The sequence below is a fragment of the Podarcis melisellensis genome (genome assembly GCF_964234715.1).
Source record: "Podarcis melisellensis genome assembly, chromosome: 3".
Taxonomy (NCBI): domain Eukaryota; kingdom Metazoa; phylum Chordata; class Lepidosauria; order Squamata; family Lacertidae; genus Podarcis; species Podarcis melisellensis.
In genome coordinates, this window is record NC_138530.1 from 32,405,550 (window position 1) to 32,423,384 (window position 17,835).

The 17,835-nt window shown below is 44.1% G+C and overlaps 1 protein-coding gene across 2 annotated transcripts in view; it reads left to right on the plus strand.

Annotated features, from left to right (window-relative positions):
• Positions 1 to 7,440, plus strand: part of CAPN14 (calpain 14) — a 32,905-nt gene extending 25,465 nt beyond the window's left edge. For both annotated transcript variants that reach the window (XM_081903986.1, XM_081903987.1), the window contains 5 exons: positions 160 to 228; positions 2,018 to 2,096; positions 4,854 to 4,970; positions 5,423 to 5,478; positions 6,440 to 7,440. In XM_081903986.1, the coding sequence (XP_081760112.1) occupies positions 160 to 228; positions 2,018 to 2,096; positions 4,854 to 4,970; positions 5,423 to 5,478; positions 6,440 to 6,466 (348 nt within the window). In that variant the 3' untranslated portion in view covers positions 6,467 to 7,440. The remainder of the gene's footprint in view (positions 1 to 159; positions 229 to 2,017; positions 2,097 to 4,853; positions 4,971 to 5,422; positions 5,479 to 6,439) is intronic.
• Positions 7,441 to 17,835: the final 10,395 nt, after the last annotated feature.

Below are 17,835 nucleotides of genomic sequence, written 5' to 3' on the forward strand. Positions count from 1 at the left end.
AAAAACGAGAAATTCCCCCGGTGGCTTCTCTACTTCTAATCCAAAGTCTTTGACTTCGCTGCTCTCAGGTTGGTTTAATCAGAACTTTTTCAGGTTCACTCATTCTCCCCCAGCAACAAACTTCATTTGAATATTGTACACCTTGACCACACGATTCAGTTTAATAACACTGGCACCTTGAGCATTCAAGAATTCAGATGCCTATGGAAGAAGCTGCTTCAGTACAAGGTAAGAAAAGTGTGTGTGTGTGTGTGTGTGCGCGCGCACCAATATGACAGTTGAGTGGGTGGAGATTCCATGGATAAGAACCTCATTCATGGAACGCTCTGTCACTAGAGACTAGGGCCCTGCGGGACTTGACATCTTTCTGCAGGGCCTGCAAGACAGAGCTGTTCCACCAGGCCTTTGGCCAGGGCACAGCCTGACTCCCTCCCTCGGCAATCTTCATGGAGCTCTGGCACAATGGTTGCCAGTGGCTTGATTTGAATCAATTCTATAATGAATGATTTTAGAGTGTTGTTTGTGCTGTACCTTTGTACTGTTTTAATGTTGTTAGCCGCCCTGAACCCGGCTTCGGCTGGGGAGGGCGGGATATAAATAAAATTTATTATTATTATTATTATTATTATTATTATTATTATTATTATTATTACTTTCTCACCATTTTTTGTAGCTCCTCTAGTACTGGAGTTGAGAGGGAGGCAATGGGGCAATTGCCTCCTTCCTCTCCCAGTTCTATTACTGGTGCTGGCATAGGGAGGAGGGGTGGGGGGAAAGGGCAGGTATCACTACCACTCTGAGAAGTCTGAGTCACCCCCTCTTTAAAATACCAGGGTGGCACCAGCTGGAAACCATACTGGGCAGATAGGCATTGCGACCTGCCTCCTCAGCCTCAAAGCTGTGCTTTTCTGGAGATCCCTGGGGTCCTAGAATTGCCAGTGGTGGAAAAAAGAATTTCCTATAGGTGAGCAGGCAAAGATGCTGTGTGTGTCCCCACCAGGCTTCTACTAGGTCACAAGCAACTAACAAAGTTTAAGCTTAGCCTGGCGTCATGTTCTTCCCAACCACTTTTTTACTGTTTTAAAAATACTGCCAAACGGGATGTGGACAGAATTCTACCCTGGCTGCCAGAGGTTTTTGTGGCATCCAGAAAAAAAGTTTTTTTAAAAAAAGAGCTGCTGTTAAGCAGGCAACATTTGGGGGGGGGGGAGAGAAAAGGAAGGAAAGAACCCACTGCTAACCACCACAGCCAGCTTAAACACCTTCTCCCCCTGCCAAAATCTTTCATGCAACAGTCCTGCTCACAAGCCAGAAAAAAGCAACATAGAACCACCAACCCATTTGCCACCTGCAGGTGGGAGTGGCGAAGTTAGGAGTGCCATTTTGAAGTTCAAAGCTAGCCCAAATATTTCAACAGGAAACTAAACCCTGCAGCCTACATGAATTAAGCAAACAGGCACAATCTTGTTGTGCATAATTTAGTCTATTGTTTTGCACTGTTTTATTCTGCTTCTTCTAGGCATGGGCAGGAACAGGGCAATGTTTTGGCCTCTGTCCTGCCTTGAAATGGCTCCCTCCCCATTGGGGGATGGGAAGCTAAAGGTGGGCTAGGAACTTGAGCTGCATGAAACCTGAACCAGATGCTCTGTCAGTGAGCTATGACCTCTCCCACCTCTCTCTCTCTCTGCGTGTGTGTGTGTGTGTGTGCGTAGTTCTGTTCTTAGCTTGCATCCATATGGGCAGAAAGGTAGCCAGACAGACACAGAGAGGCAGATATATTTCCGATGGTCCTATCAATTCTCCATCTGCAGCAAAATGGATAACTCTGTTGTTTTGCTTTTCAGGCTAGGCAGTCTGCCAGCATTGTCTGCTTCCCTCAGGTGGCCTCGGGACCTCTGCACCCTTTGCATTGAATGAAGAAAGGGGTGGCAGTGGTGCAGGTGTAGCCAGCTGAGGGGTGAATGGGTTGGTGTGCCCTGCTTACTTAGTTATCTCCCTCTTTACTTTTTTGTGACAGGCAGTTTTCCAGAAAAATGATATTCAGCAAACAGGAACCTTGGATCAAGTAGAGCTGCAGGCATCTGTGCAAGAATTAGGTGAGGAAAAAGGAAGAGTTTTGTTTTTGTAGCATTCAAGCTTGCAGAAGTCCCCCAGGCATTTGGTTGGCTTCTGTGAGCTGGTCTTATCTTCTTTGGTCCTTATGGGATCCAGTCTGACTTTCTTCCAGAAAGAGCTGCAGAGATGAGGACCCTGTGACTCTCCAAGTAGAGCTCCCATCAGCTCCAAGCCCATGTGGCCAATGATCAAGGATGATGGGAGTTGTAGTCTAGCAACATCTAAGGGCACCACATTGGCCCTTTCCCCTGCTGTAAGATATGCTGGGCATGTGCTGAAACCTCCTGTGCTGGACTGATGCTGTGATATAGATTACATAGTCTTCCTAGGTCAGTGATGGAAAACCTGTGGTCCTCCAGATCTTGTTGGGCTTGCATCTCCCAACAGCCCCAGCCAGCATCCCAATGGCGATGGAAGCTGCAGTCCAACAACATCCTCTAAAGGCAAATTTTGAGCAAGAAAACATTTGAGCTAGAAACACAGTTTTCAGCATTGTCCTATCATCAGGTTATCTGTTTAGTTGCAGGTTGCTCTTGAGTTGCCTAGGGCAAGATAAAGTGGCTAGCAGATTTAATAAATAATAATTATCCCTGATAAGGGCTTGGAATCCACCTCATTCTACCAGCTTCACTCATGGGATTCCCATTTATCCATAGAGTGGTGTCCTAATTAATCTGATGTCCCACTACTCACATTTGCTATGTGTCAGTCAAATATAGTGGTACCTCGGGTTAAGTACTTAATTCGTTCCGGAGGTCTGTTCTTAACCTGAAACTGTTCTTAACCTGAAGCACCACTTTAGCTAATGGGGCCTCCTGCTGCCGCCACACCGCCGGAGCACGATTTCTGTTCTCACCCTGAAGCAAAGTTCTTAACCCAAGGTACTATTTCTGGGTTAGCGGAGTCTGTAACCTGAAGTGTATGTAACCTGAAGTGTATGTAACCCGAGGTACCACTGTAGTTAGTATATAACCTAATGCAAGCAGCATAGATCTGTTTTGCCAGATCTCTGAATCGTCACACATTTTAGATCAGACCAGATAAACTGCATGCTCAAAGAACACAGTAGCAGATTCATTAACCTACACTGCTCCGACCTGTTTTTGGATATGTAAGTTGTTTGTCCCACTAGATTTTTCTAGAAATGAGCTGAATTGAATCTGAGGATTAATTTTCAGCCACAAACTTTTGGCTCTTCAATAATTATGCTTGATTCAAAAATGGCTGTAAGGTAAATGGTGGCAAGGTGCAGGGAAGGCAGCTTTGTTAAATGAGATTAGTACAGTTCACAGTGACGCTGGAGCTGGAGCATAATTAACTTAATTTAGCTTGAAACTAAGATATAGAAAGCACTATAAAAGTTACACTTCAAAACTGTATACGAAAAGAAATGAAATTAGAATTCATTACAATTCACTTGCTACACCGTATGACAACAATAAGCCAATCATCACCGGAAGTGTAATGCAATTAAAAATACAGCATTTTGAACATCAAATTAACAAACTTTGTGTGATTAAATTAAGAAATGCATTATTAATTGATTTGGTGCGCTTCCGTCGCATATTCCATTGCTCTTCATGTAACAGATGCTTAAATCCCAGTGATTCTCAGCGCTTTACTTTCATGTGCTCCATGGCAGTAATTTCCTAATTGATGGCATGCAAATTTCTGTGTGGTTCTGGTGAAGGGAGGGATGGTTTCCTAACTGAAGCATAGTTGTCTTCCAGCATCATCACTGCCACCCTTTCCACTGTCTTCATATGTAAGGTCAGTGTGGTTAATAGCCTATGACCGGCAAGAACCAGGTTAAAATCCCCACTCAGCCACGAAACTTATTGGGTGATTCTGGCCTGTCGCTATATTTTAGCCTCTCCTACCCCACTGAGTTGTTTTAAGGGATTCAAGATGGAATAATATCAATGTAGTAAATAATATAACTAGGACCATCCACAATCGAGTCCAACTTTCTGCCCATGGCAGTGCCTGGGTTCTGTCAGGGTGCTGTCAGCAGTTCCTGGCTGGTTGCCCAGGAAAGTATAAAGACAAGGGAAAGTTTCTTACTGTCCTTTTTTATTTCAATCTTTACAGAGAGGCTGTAGAACCCAGCCTCTTGGATAATGGCCTTGTCCCGAATAAATCTCCACCCCCCGTCTCTCCCACTTCCTCATTCGTCATTCTCATTGTTTCTTCTACAGGTGCTGCTACGTGCCCTCTGTCTTTGGGCTCTTTGCTCTCCTACTTTTAAGGCTTGCCAGGTTCTGGGAGATGGAGGGTTGGGAACGCTTTCTAATGACATGTCAGCCGGGTGTTGTTCCGGCTCTCCCATGATTTCCCAGCTTTTCCCTTCATCTGCCTCTGAGCTGCTATCTCCCTCAAATGCCTGTTGTAAATCTGTACTGTCTTCCTCTTCCTCCTCCGGGGAAGGGTCAGGATGGGGAGAGGCGGTCTCCACCTTCCTCCTCTGCCGAGTCCCTGACAGGTTCACACCCCTCTGATTAAAAGCAGCATGGTGTTTTTGTAGCTGTAAGAATGAATGAGCAGTTTAGCCACAATAGGTGCTAAATGTCCAGCAGCTTTCTCACCAAATGGGAATTAAGTGTTCTGCACTGGGGGGGAAGGGTGGATAAAATTAAATACATGAAAAGCAGTCCAGAACTGTTTGCACTGTGATTGCATGTGGAAAATCTGAGCATTAAACCTAAATGTCTTTGGGTTTTTTTTTTATCTTACTAAAGGAATCTCCCTCAGCAATGAACTCTGCAAGCTGCTGGCCATGCGATATGGGAACCCTGGTCTGAACATCACCTTTGAGAGCTTTGCCTGCTTCATGCTGCGTGTGGAACTCATGATGGGTGAGGAGGCAGATGACTATTTCTCTCATGCGGGACTCCAAGCAAAATTGGGTTTCAGTCGCAAGTCCTATGTCTGTAACATAATGACTGTCTTTGGACATTAAGGAGAGAGCAACACCGTGCATTTAAAGCACATTCAACACACCTTCAAAGCACATGACTTTCCCCAAAGAATCCTGGGATTTTTAGTTTCTTAAGGGTGCCGGGAATTGTAGCTTGTTGAAGGGGAAGCCACAGTTCCCATTATTATTTGGTGGAAAACATGCACTTTAAATGTGCTTTAAATGGATGGTGTGGGTCTGCCCTGAGATAAACGATAGCTTACTAGAATGAGCCCAGGTGAGTCATGGGCTCCCACACTTCCTCTGTTCTTCTCAAGCATGGCTATACGTAGCAGATTATCCTTTCCTGAGAATCATCATATCAGTTTCCCTCATTTCTTCCTTTTGCAGAGGCCTTTCACAATACGAGTAAAGATGGCAAAGGAATATATCTTCAAGAGTCCGAGGTAAGGACACACACCTTATTTTCTAGCTGTAGCACAGTGCCAGCTGTTATGGAAAACAGGTTCTTCTTTTTAATATCCCAATGAATGGAGCACCTCTTGGTTGTATAACTCTCAAATGATTGTAGTGATTGACAGGACAATGAAACCCTTGGGTCAAGAGCTCTTCCAGGAGCTTGGCTTCCTAGGTTCATCTGAGGGGATGGAGGATAATTTTATACAGTCCACATTATAAAGCAAACCAACTTAGCGCCAGAACTTCCAAGTAAACCAGAAAGCAGTTAATAAGTGGATTGCATACTTCTCTGAATTTTGCAGTGTGCTAAAATATATCTGTTACATGAAAAATGCAAAACAACAACAACAACCCCAAACTACCCTTCCTATTTTAGGGGAAAATTTGTACAAAATGCATATTTTAGGTTCAATTTAAATGCAGAGTTCTTTTTGTTTATTTCTTATAAAAATATGCAATGAATGAAACAAACTTATTTTTGAATATGTACAAAACCATTGGAACAGAAATAAGTTGATTCATTCGATCTAGAGACAGAGTTACTGAATGGTTGAGCTCAGAAGGGACTACACTGACTACTGTGACCTATACCAGGCACACCATATCTGGGAATGATAGCAAAGTCTGGGCCACAAGAACAGAGCTGCTCCTGCCACACAGGTCTTCCTGAAGTTGGCTGGGTTGATGGCAGAATTATCATATGAGGAGGCTTTGATGGAGATGCCCTTCTTTCTTGCTAATGGCAGCGGTGGTTCTGCCTATCTTGGTCTTGATGGACCAATAGATAGATCTGCCCTAGGGGTGCCCACCTCCATGTACCAGGTCATGTGAAGGAACCAATAGCAATGACTAGGTCAGGTATAACAGGAGACCATTTCATAGGCTAGCCCCTAGTGCAGTAGAGCAGGATAAAACCATTTTAATGCATTTCTCCTTGGTATTCGGCAGTGGATGATGATGACTCTCTATTCATGAAGTAAAGCAAAGGAGAAGAGTTGAGCCAAGCTACCTGGCCCCTTCACAAGGACAGAAGTGACATCCTGTTATCTGTATACGGGAGACATTTTGAGTCCAGCTTTATGACTCTTGTGGAATTTGGAAGAGCTTCATTCACTGGGAGCAGCTCCATTGATGTCTCTTCGGACTGCTTGTGGGTGCAGCATGGACAATGGCCAGAAATCATAAGGTCATGCTTCTAGCATACTGACTGAGGCTTCTTTAAAAAGCGCTTCCTTTAGAAGAAGAAGAAAAAAACCTGAGTTACTGATCAAGCACCTGGGTGACAATGAAGACTGTGGTGTTAAGTCATGCGTCATTTCAATTCGTTGAGGAGTATCTGCTGTTAAACCAGGATGGAATAGTTATATGGCTGCAGTGAGGAACAGTGAGCAAGTGAACAAATACGAAGTGGCCTAAAGGGCCTTGCAGCAGCTCATTTCCAAGATGTACTTGACTGAGTTGTAAGATTGGCTGTGGAGGCACTGCTCACCATCTCATTGTGGCAGCTCAGACAGGCAGTTACAAGAAACAGGGCCTTTTCAGTAGTGGCCCCAAAGCTTTGGAATACCTGGTAGAGATCTCCGTGGGCTCTTTATAAGTGTCAACAAGCTTTGAATATCTGATTGATCTCACGGGCTGCTACTTTTAAAATGATATGGTTATTGTTGCTAAAACACTGTTTTTGGGTTGTTGTTTTTTAAAATGAGTTTTTATTATATTTATAATTTTGCTTATTCTTGTATTTATTATTTTGTAAGCCATTTTGAGAGCTTGTAATAGAAAAGTTTGCATAAAAATGAAGAACATTTATACTGACAGTCCTTCAGATTGTCTGCAAAGGTTAGGGTTCACATGTCCTTTTAGGTCATTATGGAGTGCCTTTTCCAGGCATCCCACAATGCCTCATCCTCCCTTTGTTTCCAAGCTTGGCTTTGTGACTTTGAACATTGGGCAGCACTCTCCAAATTTCTTTCTTCTCCATTTGCATTTCCATTTGGGGCTGGAATAAGTAGCTGGCCTACTTACTCCAGCCCCAGTACAATGTATTTATTTATTTATTGCTATTTTTAATTACTCATTGTAAGTTTATCGGAAAGGGTAGGATAATGAAAACAGGCATGAAAGAATCTGTGCAGTCCTTTGGGATTTGGCAGAGAGGGTCAAAAGAACTATAGTTTGTCCCTTTCTGTTGCTTTCCTGATGAGCAAACCACTGTTATCCTATATTTTTCAGCTGAGGTCAGTGATAAAATTGCTCTTCAGTTGCCACTGCCTACACATGTTGCTTTCAGAGCAGAATCAGGGCCTAAACTTTAATAGCCAAGAAAACCCATGATTATGAAAGAGGAAAATCCTTCGCAGAAAGTGGCTAAAATGCAGCTCTCAGTGGCTTCATTGGGTTTGGGATTTCACACAGCAAAACTTTTATTATTATAATAAAAAAATACAGTTTGTAATGTATTGCACAGGTTATGAAGGGAGCTATGAGATAGCTCAGTGAGACTCTTAACATGGGTTTGAGCCCCACGTTGGGCGAAAGATTCCTGCATTGCAGGGGGTTGGACTAGATGACCCTTGTGGTCCCTTCCAACTCTACAATTTATATGAGTCTCTGATTCTATGGAAATGGCTATAGCCAAGTACATATGTTCCATTGTGCTCCAATCATTATATGTATCTGATTTTTGTACACGCTTGTGCATTGCCTCCTTTTAACACAACTACGTGTAATTGCAGCATTATTGTGTGACTATTCATGCACCCTGAAGAATCCTCTGCTGATTCTTCAATAAAGTTTTTATAACGCTAAGTAGCACTGAGATGTGTGAAAAGAGGTTTTTGTGAACTCATTGTATGCCTTAACTCATACAATGCAAACTCTGTTCTGTGGATCGCAAGGAAAGTGTTCTTGCCATGGTGCTTTCCTTGACATTTTTGAAAATTTTATATATCTAGCAGAGAAACACTTCCAGGATTCTGAAGCTATGACTCCTGTTTTCTGTGTGCATGGTGGGAAACAACACACAATCTATCTTGGGGGGAGGGATGCATTCATTTATATTGAGAGGTACTTCTACACCATCACACTTTTCACTGGGTGCATTAGCAGAAAGAATTACAAGGACATCACTGTGTAGCTGGAGACCTGGATGAGAAGTCTTTCATGGAGACAGAAGAACAATGTGGAAAAAAGAGAATACAACACAATGAATAGAGAAGGTAAGCCGATATGGCAATTAATAATATAGAAATCAGGAGTAATTCAAGAATCTAGCCCCCAAGTTCTCAGAATACAAAAGAGTTCATCTTGTATGTATAATACAACTGGAGGCATAATAAAATGCATATGGAATTTGGAAGGCTCTTATATCCTTTTGCATGAGGTCGATTTTTCAGCAACTTCAGTGATCTACAACTATTGGATTAATAATAATAATAATAATAATAATAATAATAATAATAATAATAATAATAATTTTTATTTATATCGTGCCCTCCCCAGCCGAAGCCGGGCTCAGGGCGGCTAACAACAATAAAACAGTACAAAAGTGCAACACAAACTAAATCATTCATTATAAAATTAATTAAATTCAAGCCACTGGCCACCATTGGGCCAGAGCTCCGCGAAGGTTGCCAAGGGAGGGAGTCAGGCTGCACCCTGGCCAAAGGCCTGGCGGAACAGCTCTGTCTTGCAGGCCCTGCGGAAAGATGTCAAGTCCCGCAGGGCCCTAGTCTCTTGTGACAAAGTGTTCCACCAGGTCGGAGCCACAGCCGAAAAAGCCCTTTATTTATTTATGTGAATTTATTTATTCACATGTTCTTTGCATGGCCAGGAGTCAGGGATGACAGGAATCTAGCAACATCTAGAGGGCCACAGGTCCTAAAGTGCTGGTCTAGGACTTGGGAGACCAGAGTTCTACTCCCCATTTAGCTATGAAGCTCGCAGGTGACATTGGGCCAGGCATTGTCTCTCAGCTTAACCTGCCTCACAGAATGGTTGTGCGAAAATGGGGAAGAAGAAAGCACTTATGCTCCTTGCTGGAAAGGGGGACGGCCAATTAATAATAATAAAATGAATAAATTAAAAGTGGCTTTTTTAAAAACCCAGCTCTTGTCACTAGTGCTTATTCAGACAAGCTTCTGGACTGGGTCCTTTCCACAGATAGTGAGGATTGGGCCTGTTACATCTACCTCCCTGAAGCTCAGCACTGGCACTCAATACTAAGTCCATACCTGTATTCGTTGTATACATATGGTTGCATTTCATCTGACCCATCTACTGCAATTATTAAGTTTGCTGATGACACCACCATAATGGGTTTAATTACAGGCGGAGACGAATCTGCGTACAGGGGGGAGGTTCAAAAGGTATCCACATGGTGCTCAGAGAACAATCTGCACGTAAACATTGGCAAGACAAAGGTGATGGTGTTGGACTTTCAGAGGAAGAGAGGGGAGCTAGCCCCGTTGTATATGGGGGGGGGGGTGCTGTGTGGAGAGAATCTCTTCCTTTAAATTCCTGGGAGTCAATCTTAATGAAGACCTTACTTGGAAGGTCAATACAGCCCAGGAAGGCCCAACAGAGACTTCATTTCCTTAGGGTCTTGCGAAAGAACAATGTTAGACAGCAACTGATGATTTCCTTCTATTGGTCCACGATAGAAAGTGTTCTCTCATACTGTATTATAGTGTGGTACCCTGGTTTGACAAGGGACGCGGGTGGCGCTGTGAGTTAAACCACAGAGCCTAGGGCTTGCCGATCAGAAGGTCGGCGGTTCAAATCCCCGCGATGGGGTGAGCTCCCATTGCTCGGTCCCTGCTCCTGCCAACCTAGCAGTTCGAAAGCACATCAAAGTGCAAGTAGATAAATAGATACCGCTCCAGCGGGAAGGTAAACGGTGTTTCCGTGCGCTGCTCTGGTTCACCAGAAGCAGCTTAGTCATGCTGGCCACATGACCCAGAAGCTGTACGCCGGCTCCCTCGGCCAGTAAAGCGAGATGAGCGCCGCAACCCCAGAATCGGCCATGACTGGACCTAATGGTCAGGGGTCCCTTTACCTTTACCTTTACCCTGGTTTGACAGCCATGGACAGAAAGTCCCTGCAGAGGGTGGTGAAGACAGCACATGATATCATGGGCTGTCCCCTGAGTCTGCTAGATGTCATTGCAGGAGACCATTGCCTCAGAAGAGCGAGGAACATTCTCAGGGATGACTCACACCCTGGCCAGCACTTTTTTAAATCTCCTGCCCTCAGGCAGGAGATATAGAAGCATGATAAGCCACACCAACAGGTTAAAGAATGAATTGATTTTAGAATGTATTTCAATTAATTGATTGTGACTTTATGTAAACTGTGTTATTTTTACTGTTGTTAGCCGCTCTGAGCCCGGCTTTGGCTGGGGAGGGCGGGATATAAATTATTATTATTATTATTATTATTATTATTATTATTATTATTATTATGAACAGTTTCTACCCGTGGGCCGTGAGGATGCTGAATGGAAGACAGCAACATTGCAGCTGACATTCGGGATTGGTGGTCGTACGACAGCACACAGAGTGTAACAAGGACGGAGAGATGGGGGGGCCCTCATCTAATCTCACTGTAAACAAGTGGTACAGTGACAATAAAGTATTTCTATTAGAGATATCTGCCCCCACCCTGCCAGATATGCCATGATTAGAGAAAGGCTGATTTTCCTAGCGAGTAGCTTTTTGCAGAATGAGATGCTAGAAAACGACGGGCTCCCTCCGCTTTTGCTTCCTGCTGCGTCTCACACTGGATTGCACCTGAAAAGGAACCTTGCCAAGCTTGAAGTTCAATTTATCAGCACAGTCAAGATTGATTTGTTACACCACCAATGCTGAGGAAATGAATGTCTCCATTCTATTCCCATCCAATCCCAGCAGATCTTTGTTTTCCTCAGGTCACCTGTGTAATGTAAGATGCTGACGTTCCTCAGATAAAGCAGGGAGCAGCGGAGGAGGAGGAGGGGGACTTCTGCAAAATACAAATTAACTGCCTGCATCCAGCAAATACATTACTAAAAATTAATGCTGGTTGGAATGTGAAGCGGAGCCCAAATACACCTGTGCCTGGCAATGAGGCAACTGCAGCTGCATGATATGGGCAGGGGTGGGGTGGCGAGCAGAATATGGTAACTACTTTAAAGGGCAGTATTTGAATTAAAGCCAACATGAACATCTACATTTTGGCATTTTGTTCACAAAGGCCTTTGACTCTTGTCTGGTTTGTTATCACCAGTCTGTATAAATATGCTCTTAGTTCAGCTGGCTGTTTTCAAAATCAGATTTATTAATATTATTGGTGTTGTCATTTGACTGCTGCTATGTTTTGAGATATCTAATACAGTTGTTAGCTACCTATTCACAGTGGTACCTCAAGTTAAGTACTTAATTCGTTCCGGAGGTCCATTCTTAACCTGAAACTGTTCTTAACCTGAAGCACTACTTTAGCTAATGGGGCCTCCTGCTGCTGCTGCTGCACCGCCAGAGCAAGATTTCTGTTCTTATCCTGAAACAAAGTTCTTAACCTGAGTTAATATTTCTGGGTTAGCAGAGTCTGTAACCTGAAGCGTATGTAACCTGAAGCGTATGTAACTCGAGGTACCACTGTATTTATGTATGTATGTATGTGATTTATATACTGCATTTTTGGCAAAAAACCATTAAGCTGTTTGCCAAAAGGGCACGTTCAGATGTGGAGAAAATTGCATTCATTTTCCTGATTTTAATTCCAGGGCTTTTGCCACATTTTCTACTTTTACTTTCACGCTACAATACCTGTTGTGGACTTGCAGCTTTTCGACCGGTACACCATCATGTTGTGCTAATTTCACTCCCACCGGTGAGGGTGTGGTGTGATACAGCAACACACGTCACTGCACACAATGGCTACTTCCTCACCTTTTCCACACATCCATGCCTCTCTGTCCCCACATCATTCCCTCATGAAAACAGCAGGAAAGAACTGCATGCTGGTATACAGCCCCAATTGCCATCACTTTACTCCTGCGATTTTCCAGGTTACAGAGGTTGCAAATGGATTCTCCCCACACCCCCTGGAATCAAATAATATGGAAATTAATGGTAAATAAGCACTATATTCCACTAGTTTTCCAGTAGTGGCTTTGGTGTAAAAGCTAAAATATATTGTGGAAGTTAGAGAAATGGGGAAATGCAGTAAACTGCTGTGTGAATGCAGCTAAAGTATAATAAAGTATTACAAGTCATAATCAAAATACTTTAGGAAGGTCCACCGTTCGAAACAGTACAATTAATAACTGAACTTTATCACCCTGAACAAAGAGCAGAAGGTGCAAGGTAACAGAGCATCAGTCTGAAGCCCTTGAGAGTCACTGCCAACCAATCGATGTAGACAATACTAAGCCAGATAGACCAATGGCCTGACTCAATATAAGGCAGTTTCCTTTGTTGCTATGGGTTTGTGCCGGACATTTAAAATATCTAACCAATGAAGCATGCCAAACCTCTTTTTTTTGGAGGGGGGGGGAGGAATACTCCAGAGGGTTGGAGAACTCATTTTTCCTGTGATGTTTCTAGATTACAACAGGCAGAGTCTCTTCTGAAGATTACTTCAGCTGATTTGTCCTGTTGTAGGGGACGGGGGTTGCTAGGTGTCTTTGTCCCAAGTGGTTTAGGATTTTATACATCAGCAGTAGAACTTTGAACTTGGCTTGGTAGAAATAGGCAGCCAGTGCTGATATTTAAGCAAGCAAGCAAGCAAGCAAGCAAGCAAGCAAGCAAGCAAGCAAACAAATATATATATATATATATATATATATATATATATATATATATATATATATGCAGGTTTTGGTGTCCTCGGGTGTCTTCCCGTGTAAAAGTTGGGGTGTCTAGGCGACGTTTCGACGAGGTCTCACTCGTCATCTTCAGGCTGGTGCTTTCGGCTTCTTGTTACTGGAACAGAGCAGGATCTCAGTGTTTGAGTTCCTATAAATACTGTTGAGGGGGTGTGGTGTATAGCCTCCAATGTTCTGGGCAGAGAGGAAGTTCCCAGGCTAGTGTGCCTTTTCTTCTTTTGTTCCTTAATTACTTGAGGGATATCTTGAGTGATTTCTTGAGTGATATCCTGAGTACCACTTAGGTGGGTCATTAGGTGTGGATTAGTTGCTAAAGTCTTTGTGTCTTGACCTCTTGAACTTTGTGAAGAGTTTTTCTGAGAAGATGGCTGTACTGCACTTAGTTGTGCTCTGGCTTGGCTTCGTGTATAGGGGCGAGCTGTGGTTTTGTGGCCTGTGTCAGCCAGATCTGTGTAGGGATTGCAGGGGGGTGCAGCATCCGGAGGTGCCACCATGGTTTGGCTACTGGATGGTGTCTGTAATTTATCTGTGGAGAGGGTCTGGGTTTGGGTCTGGTGTGGTTGATTGGTGATGGCGTTCTGTGTGCCTCTGGATCTGGTGTCAGTTTTTGTGGGGAGGGCTAATTTCCAGATGTCTGGCAAGCGGGATGTGTCGTCACGCTTGTTCATGTTGTGAGGGTGTTTCTCTATCTCGATGGCTTCCATGATTATTCTCTTGTGGTGATGTTCCATGTTAAAGAGCAATTTGGAATCTGCAAAATTAATTTCGTGTCCTGTTTCTTTCATGTGTTGGAAAAGAGAGGAAGTTTTTTCTTCTTTTTTGACGGCATTCTTGTGTTCTGCGATACGTGCATTTATTTGTCTGTTTGTTTGTCCAATGTACGTGGCTGGGCAGACTTTGCAGGGTATTTCATAGACCCCTTGGTTTCCCAACTGGATTTTATCCTTGGGGTTTCTGAGGATATTGGCTATTTTTTGGTTGGTGCAAAAGGCTGTTTTGATATTGTGTTTATGGAGGATTTTGCTAATTTTATCTGTAGTGCCCTTGATATAAGGAAGGAGGGCCATGCCATTGTTTTCTTCTGTGTCTTGGTTTTTGGGGGGTGTTTCTTTTTGGATTAGCTTCGTAACCCACCACAAGAGAATAATCATGGAAGCCATCGAGATAGAGAAACACCCTCACAACATGAACAAGCGTGACGACACATCCCGCTTGCCAGACATCTGGAAATTAGCCCTCCCCACAAAAACTGACACCAGATCCAGAGGCACACAGAACGCCATCACCAATCAACCACACCAGACCCAAACCCAGACCCTCTCCACAGATAAATTACAGACACCATCCAGTAGCCAAACCATGGTGGCACCTCCGGATGCTGCACCCCCCTGCAATCCCTACACAGATCTGGCTGACACAGGCCACAAAACCACAGCTCGCCCCTATACACGAAGCCAAGCCAGAGCACAACTAAGTGCAGTACAGCCATCTTCTCAGAAAAACTCTTCACAAAGTTCAAGAGGTCAAGACACAAAGACTTTAGCAACTAATCCACACCTAATGACCCACCTAAGTGGTACTCAGGATATCACTCAAGAAATCACTCAAGATATCCCTCAAGTAATTAAGGAACAAAAGAAGAAAAGGCACACTAGCCTGGGAACTTCCTCTCTGCCCAGAACATTGGAGGCTATACACCACACCCCCTCAACAGTATTTATAGGAACTCAAACACTGAGATCCTGCTCTGTTCCAGTAACAAGAAGCCGAAAGCACCAGCCTGAAGATGACGAGTGAGACCTCGTCGAAACGTCGCCTAGACACCCCAACTTTTACACGGGAAGACACCCGAGGACACCAAAACCTGCATTCCTGTACCCGTGAAAATCTACGAAAGCAAATATATATATATATATATGTGTGTGTGTGTGTGTGTGTGTGTGTGAATGAACCCCTGGATGGCTAAGTCCAGTCAAAGGTGATGGGCTGCGGTGCTCATCTTGCTTTTTAGGCCGAGGGAGCCGGCATTTGTCCACAGGCAGCTTTCCGGGTCATGTGGCCAGCATGATTAAACAGCTTCTGGTGCAACAAAACACTGTGACAGAAACCAGAGCACACAGAAAGGCCATTTACCTTCCCGCAGCAGTGGTACCTGTTTATCTACTTGCACTGGCATGCTTTCAAACTGCTAGGTTGGCAGGAGCTGGGACAGAGCAACGGGAGCTCACCCCATCACGAGGATTCGAACCGCCAGCCTTCTGATTGGCAAGTCCAAGAGGCTCAGTGGTTCAGACCACAGCACCACCAGCGTTATATGACATATAAAGTTTCATATATGCATGACTAGATGGCACCACTCATTAGTCTACCTGCAGCATCCTAATTGCAGCTTCCAAACCAAGCACAATTGCAGCCAATGCATGGGTCACAACCCCTTTTGAGAATATACCTGCTTTTTTGGGGGGGTATGTGTGGCAATATCAAATTTTAGCAGATCCCTATTTTCATCACCCACATTCAAGTTTCATTTTCAAACAAACTGGATGCCATAAGGGAAAAACCAAAGGTCTGATATCCTACCTGAAGATGTGCATTAGATTCAGGACCAACAGGACACTTCATCCCACAATACAAGTTGGACAAGAAGAGGCTGTTGAAGGCACCATCGTGAAAGTGAGGTTGTGGGGGAAGCTGGGACTTCTATGTTCATTTTGGATCTATGTATTCTAAAGTGACAGGATGGAGCCCCATTTAAGAAGCAACCCAATTCCAAGGAATTTGAGAGAAGTTTGGGATCATGGGTAGAATGGATTATTGTTGTTCATCCAGTGTGGAAGGATCCTTCACTGGAAGTAGCAATGCACCTTAGAAGCTTACAGCCTATGGCCAAGTCCATGTACACAGGGAGGGCTGGGGGAATTCTGTACCAGCACAACCCAAATTCTATTAGAAGCAAATTCTGTCAGTATAAAGCATCATGCAGAAGTATTCTTATTTGCAAAATTTACTTGCTTCCAAAACTGAGGGAAAATCTATCCATTCATCCATCCATTTGTAGGACCCTGAAATGCAGGTAGATAGAAACCTGTGTCAGGAAGTACAGTATTCGCCATGGGGAAAGTACAGAGATCTGTCCAAGGTACTGAAGTCTCTGACCATTAATGTTTGCTCTTTCAACCCTGATCTAGACTCTGAGATGCCAAGAAACAACAGGGATCCATCTTTTCTCAGTAGTCACAAGAAAGAGACACGTTAAAGAAAAAAATTATAAATTATAAAAGGCAAATTTCATAAGCAACAGTGACACATTATGAATGCTAGCATGAGTGTGCAGCCACCATTTTATCAGCTTTGGCTAATTAGGCATTTTCTGAGTGCACTGAGTAGGCAAGGATGTGTTTCAGGAGACCTGACACCCTTTGAACAACTTTGAAATGCTGCTCTGAGTTCAATAAAGCTATTTCGTTTAATGGGAAGGGGTGAGGGGATTAAAAAAAAAAGATGGGCAAATGATATAAGTGGTCAAGTAATTGTATCTCAGTGCGTATTCATATGACACTACAATTTTTCAGATTACATTTGCTGTAAAATACAGAAAAGCAAGTTACAAGGGCAACAAATATATTTAGAAGTAGGTCTCAGGGGGTGTTCAACTCTTGCAAGCCTTAGGCAAATTAGAGAAGAGAAGCATTCCATACTCAAAATGAAGGAAAGTGATAGTGGGTGGGGAAAATGTGATTGCAATCTATGGTTCCTGCAGAGGCATTCTTGGAACCCTATGACAGCGCAGATTTCCCTTGCCAAAGCTGAAACGAAAGCATCTGCGTGGAGGCATCCTCCTTGCAGCTGTAGAAACTTCTGCCGGCATCCCTCCTCTGCCATTGATGTTGCAACAGTGCAAAGGGCCAATGGGATTTAGCCTGTCCTGTTCCCCTGGGATGTGGTGGACGGGTGGAAATACATCAGCCCTGAAGCTAGCATACTTGTTTCCCCTCTTATTGGGATCAGGGGGGAAATGGTAAAATTCAAGCAAAGCCAACAGAGGACCAGTACTAAAGGGAAAACATCCCCTCCTGTCCTGGCAGCAGGAGCCCAGCAGTTTTGGATCTGGTAGTTTGTGGTTCGAGGACCCGGACTCCGCCTCAAGCAGGGGGCATTAGCCCCCTGCCTCCCACTCACCTGGCTGGCGCCCACGCTCATGGGCAGGCACCCAACCAGTTGCCTGTGAGGGGGCGTATTTAGCAGCCTAAATTGCTGCGGCACCAGCCTTCCGGCCTCACTTTTTGTCGTCCCGTCACGAGTCATCAGCTAGGAGTCATCACAGTCATCACAGGGAAGAGCCACGAGGTTTGGAGTCGGCGAGGGGGGGGGGTCTGTGTGTGTGGAGGCTGCCTGGTTCCTGGCTTGCCTTTTAACTTTAGGAGGCTTGCGTGCACTCATTGCTTTAAACCCAGGCATCCAGGTTTGCCTTGCTGTGTCC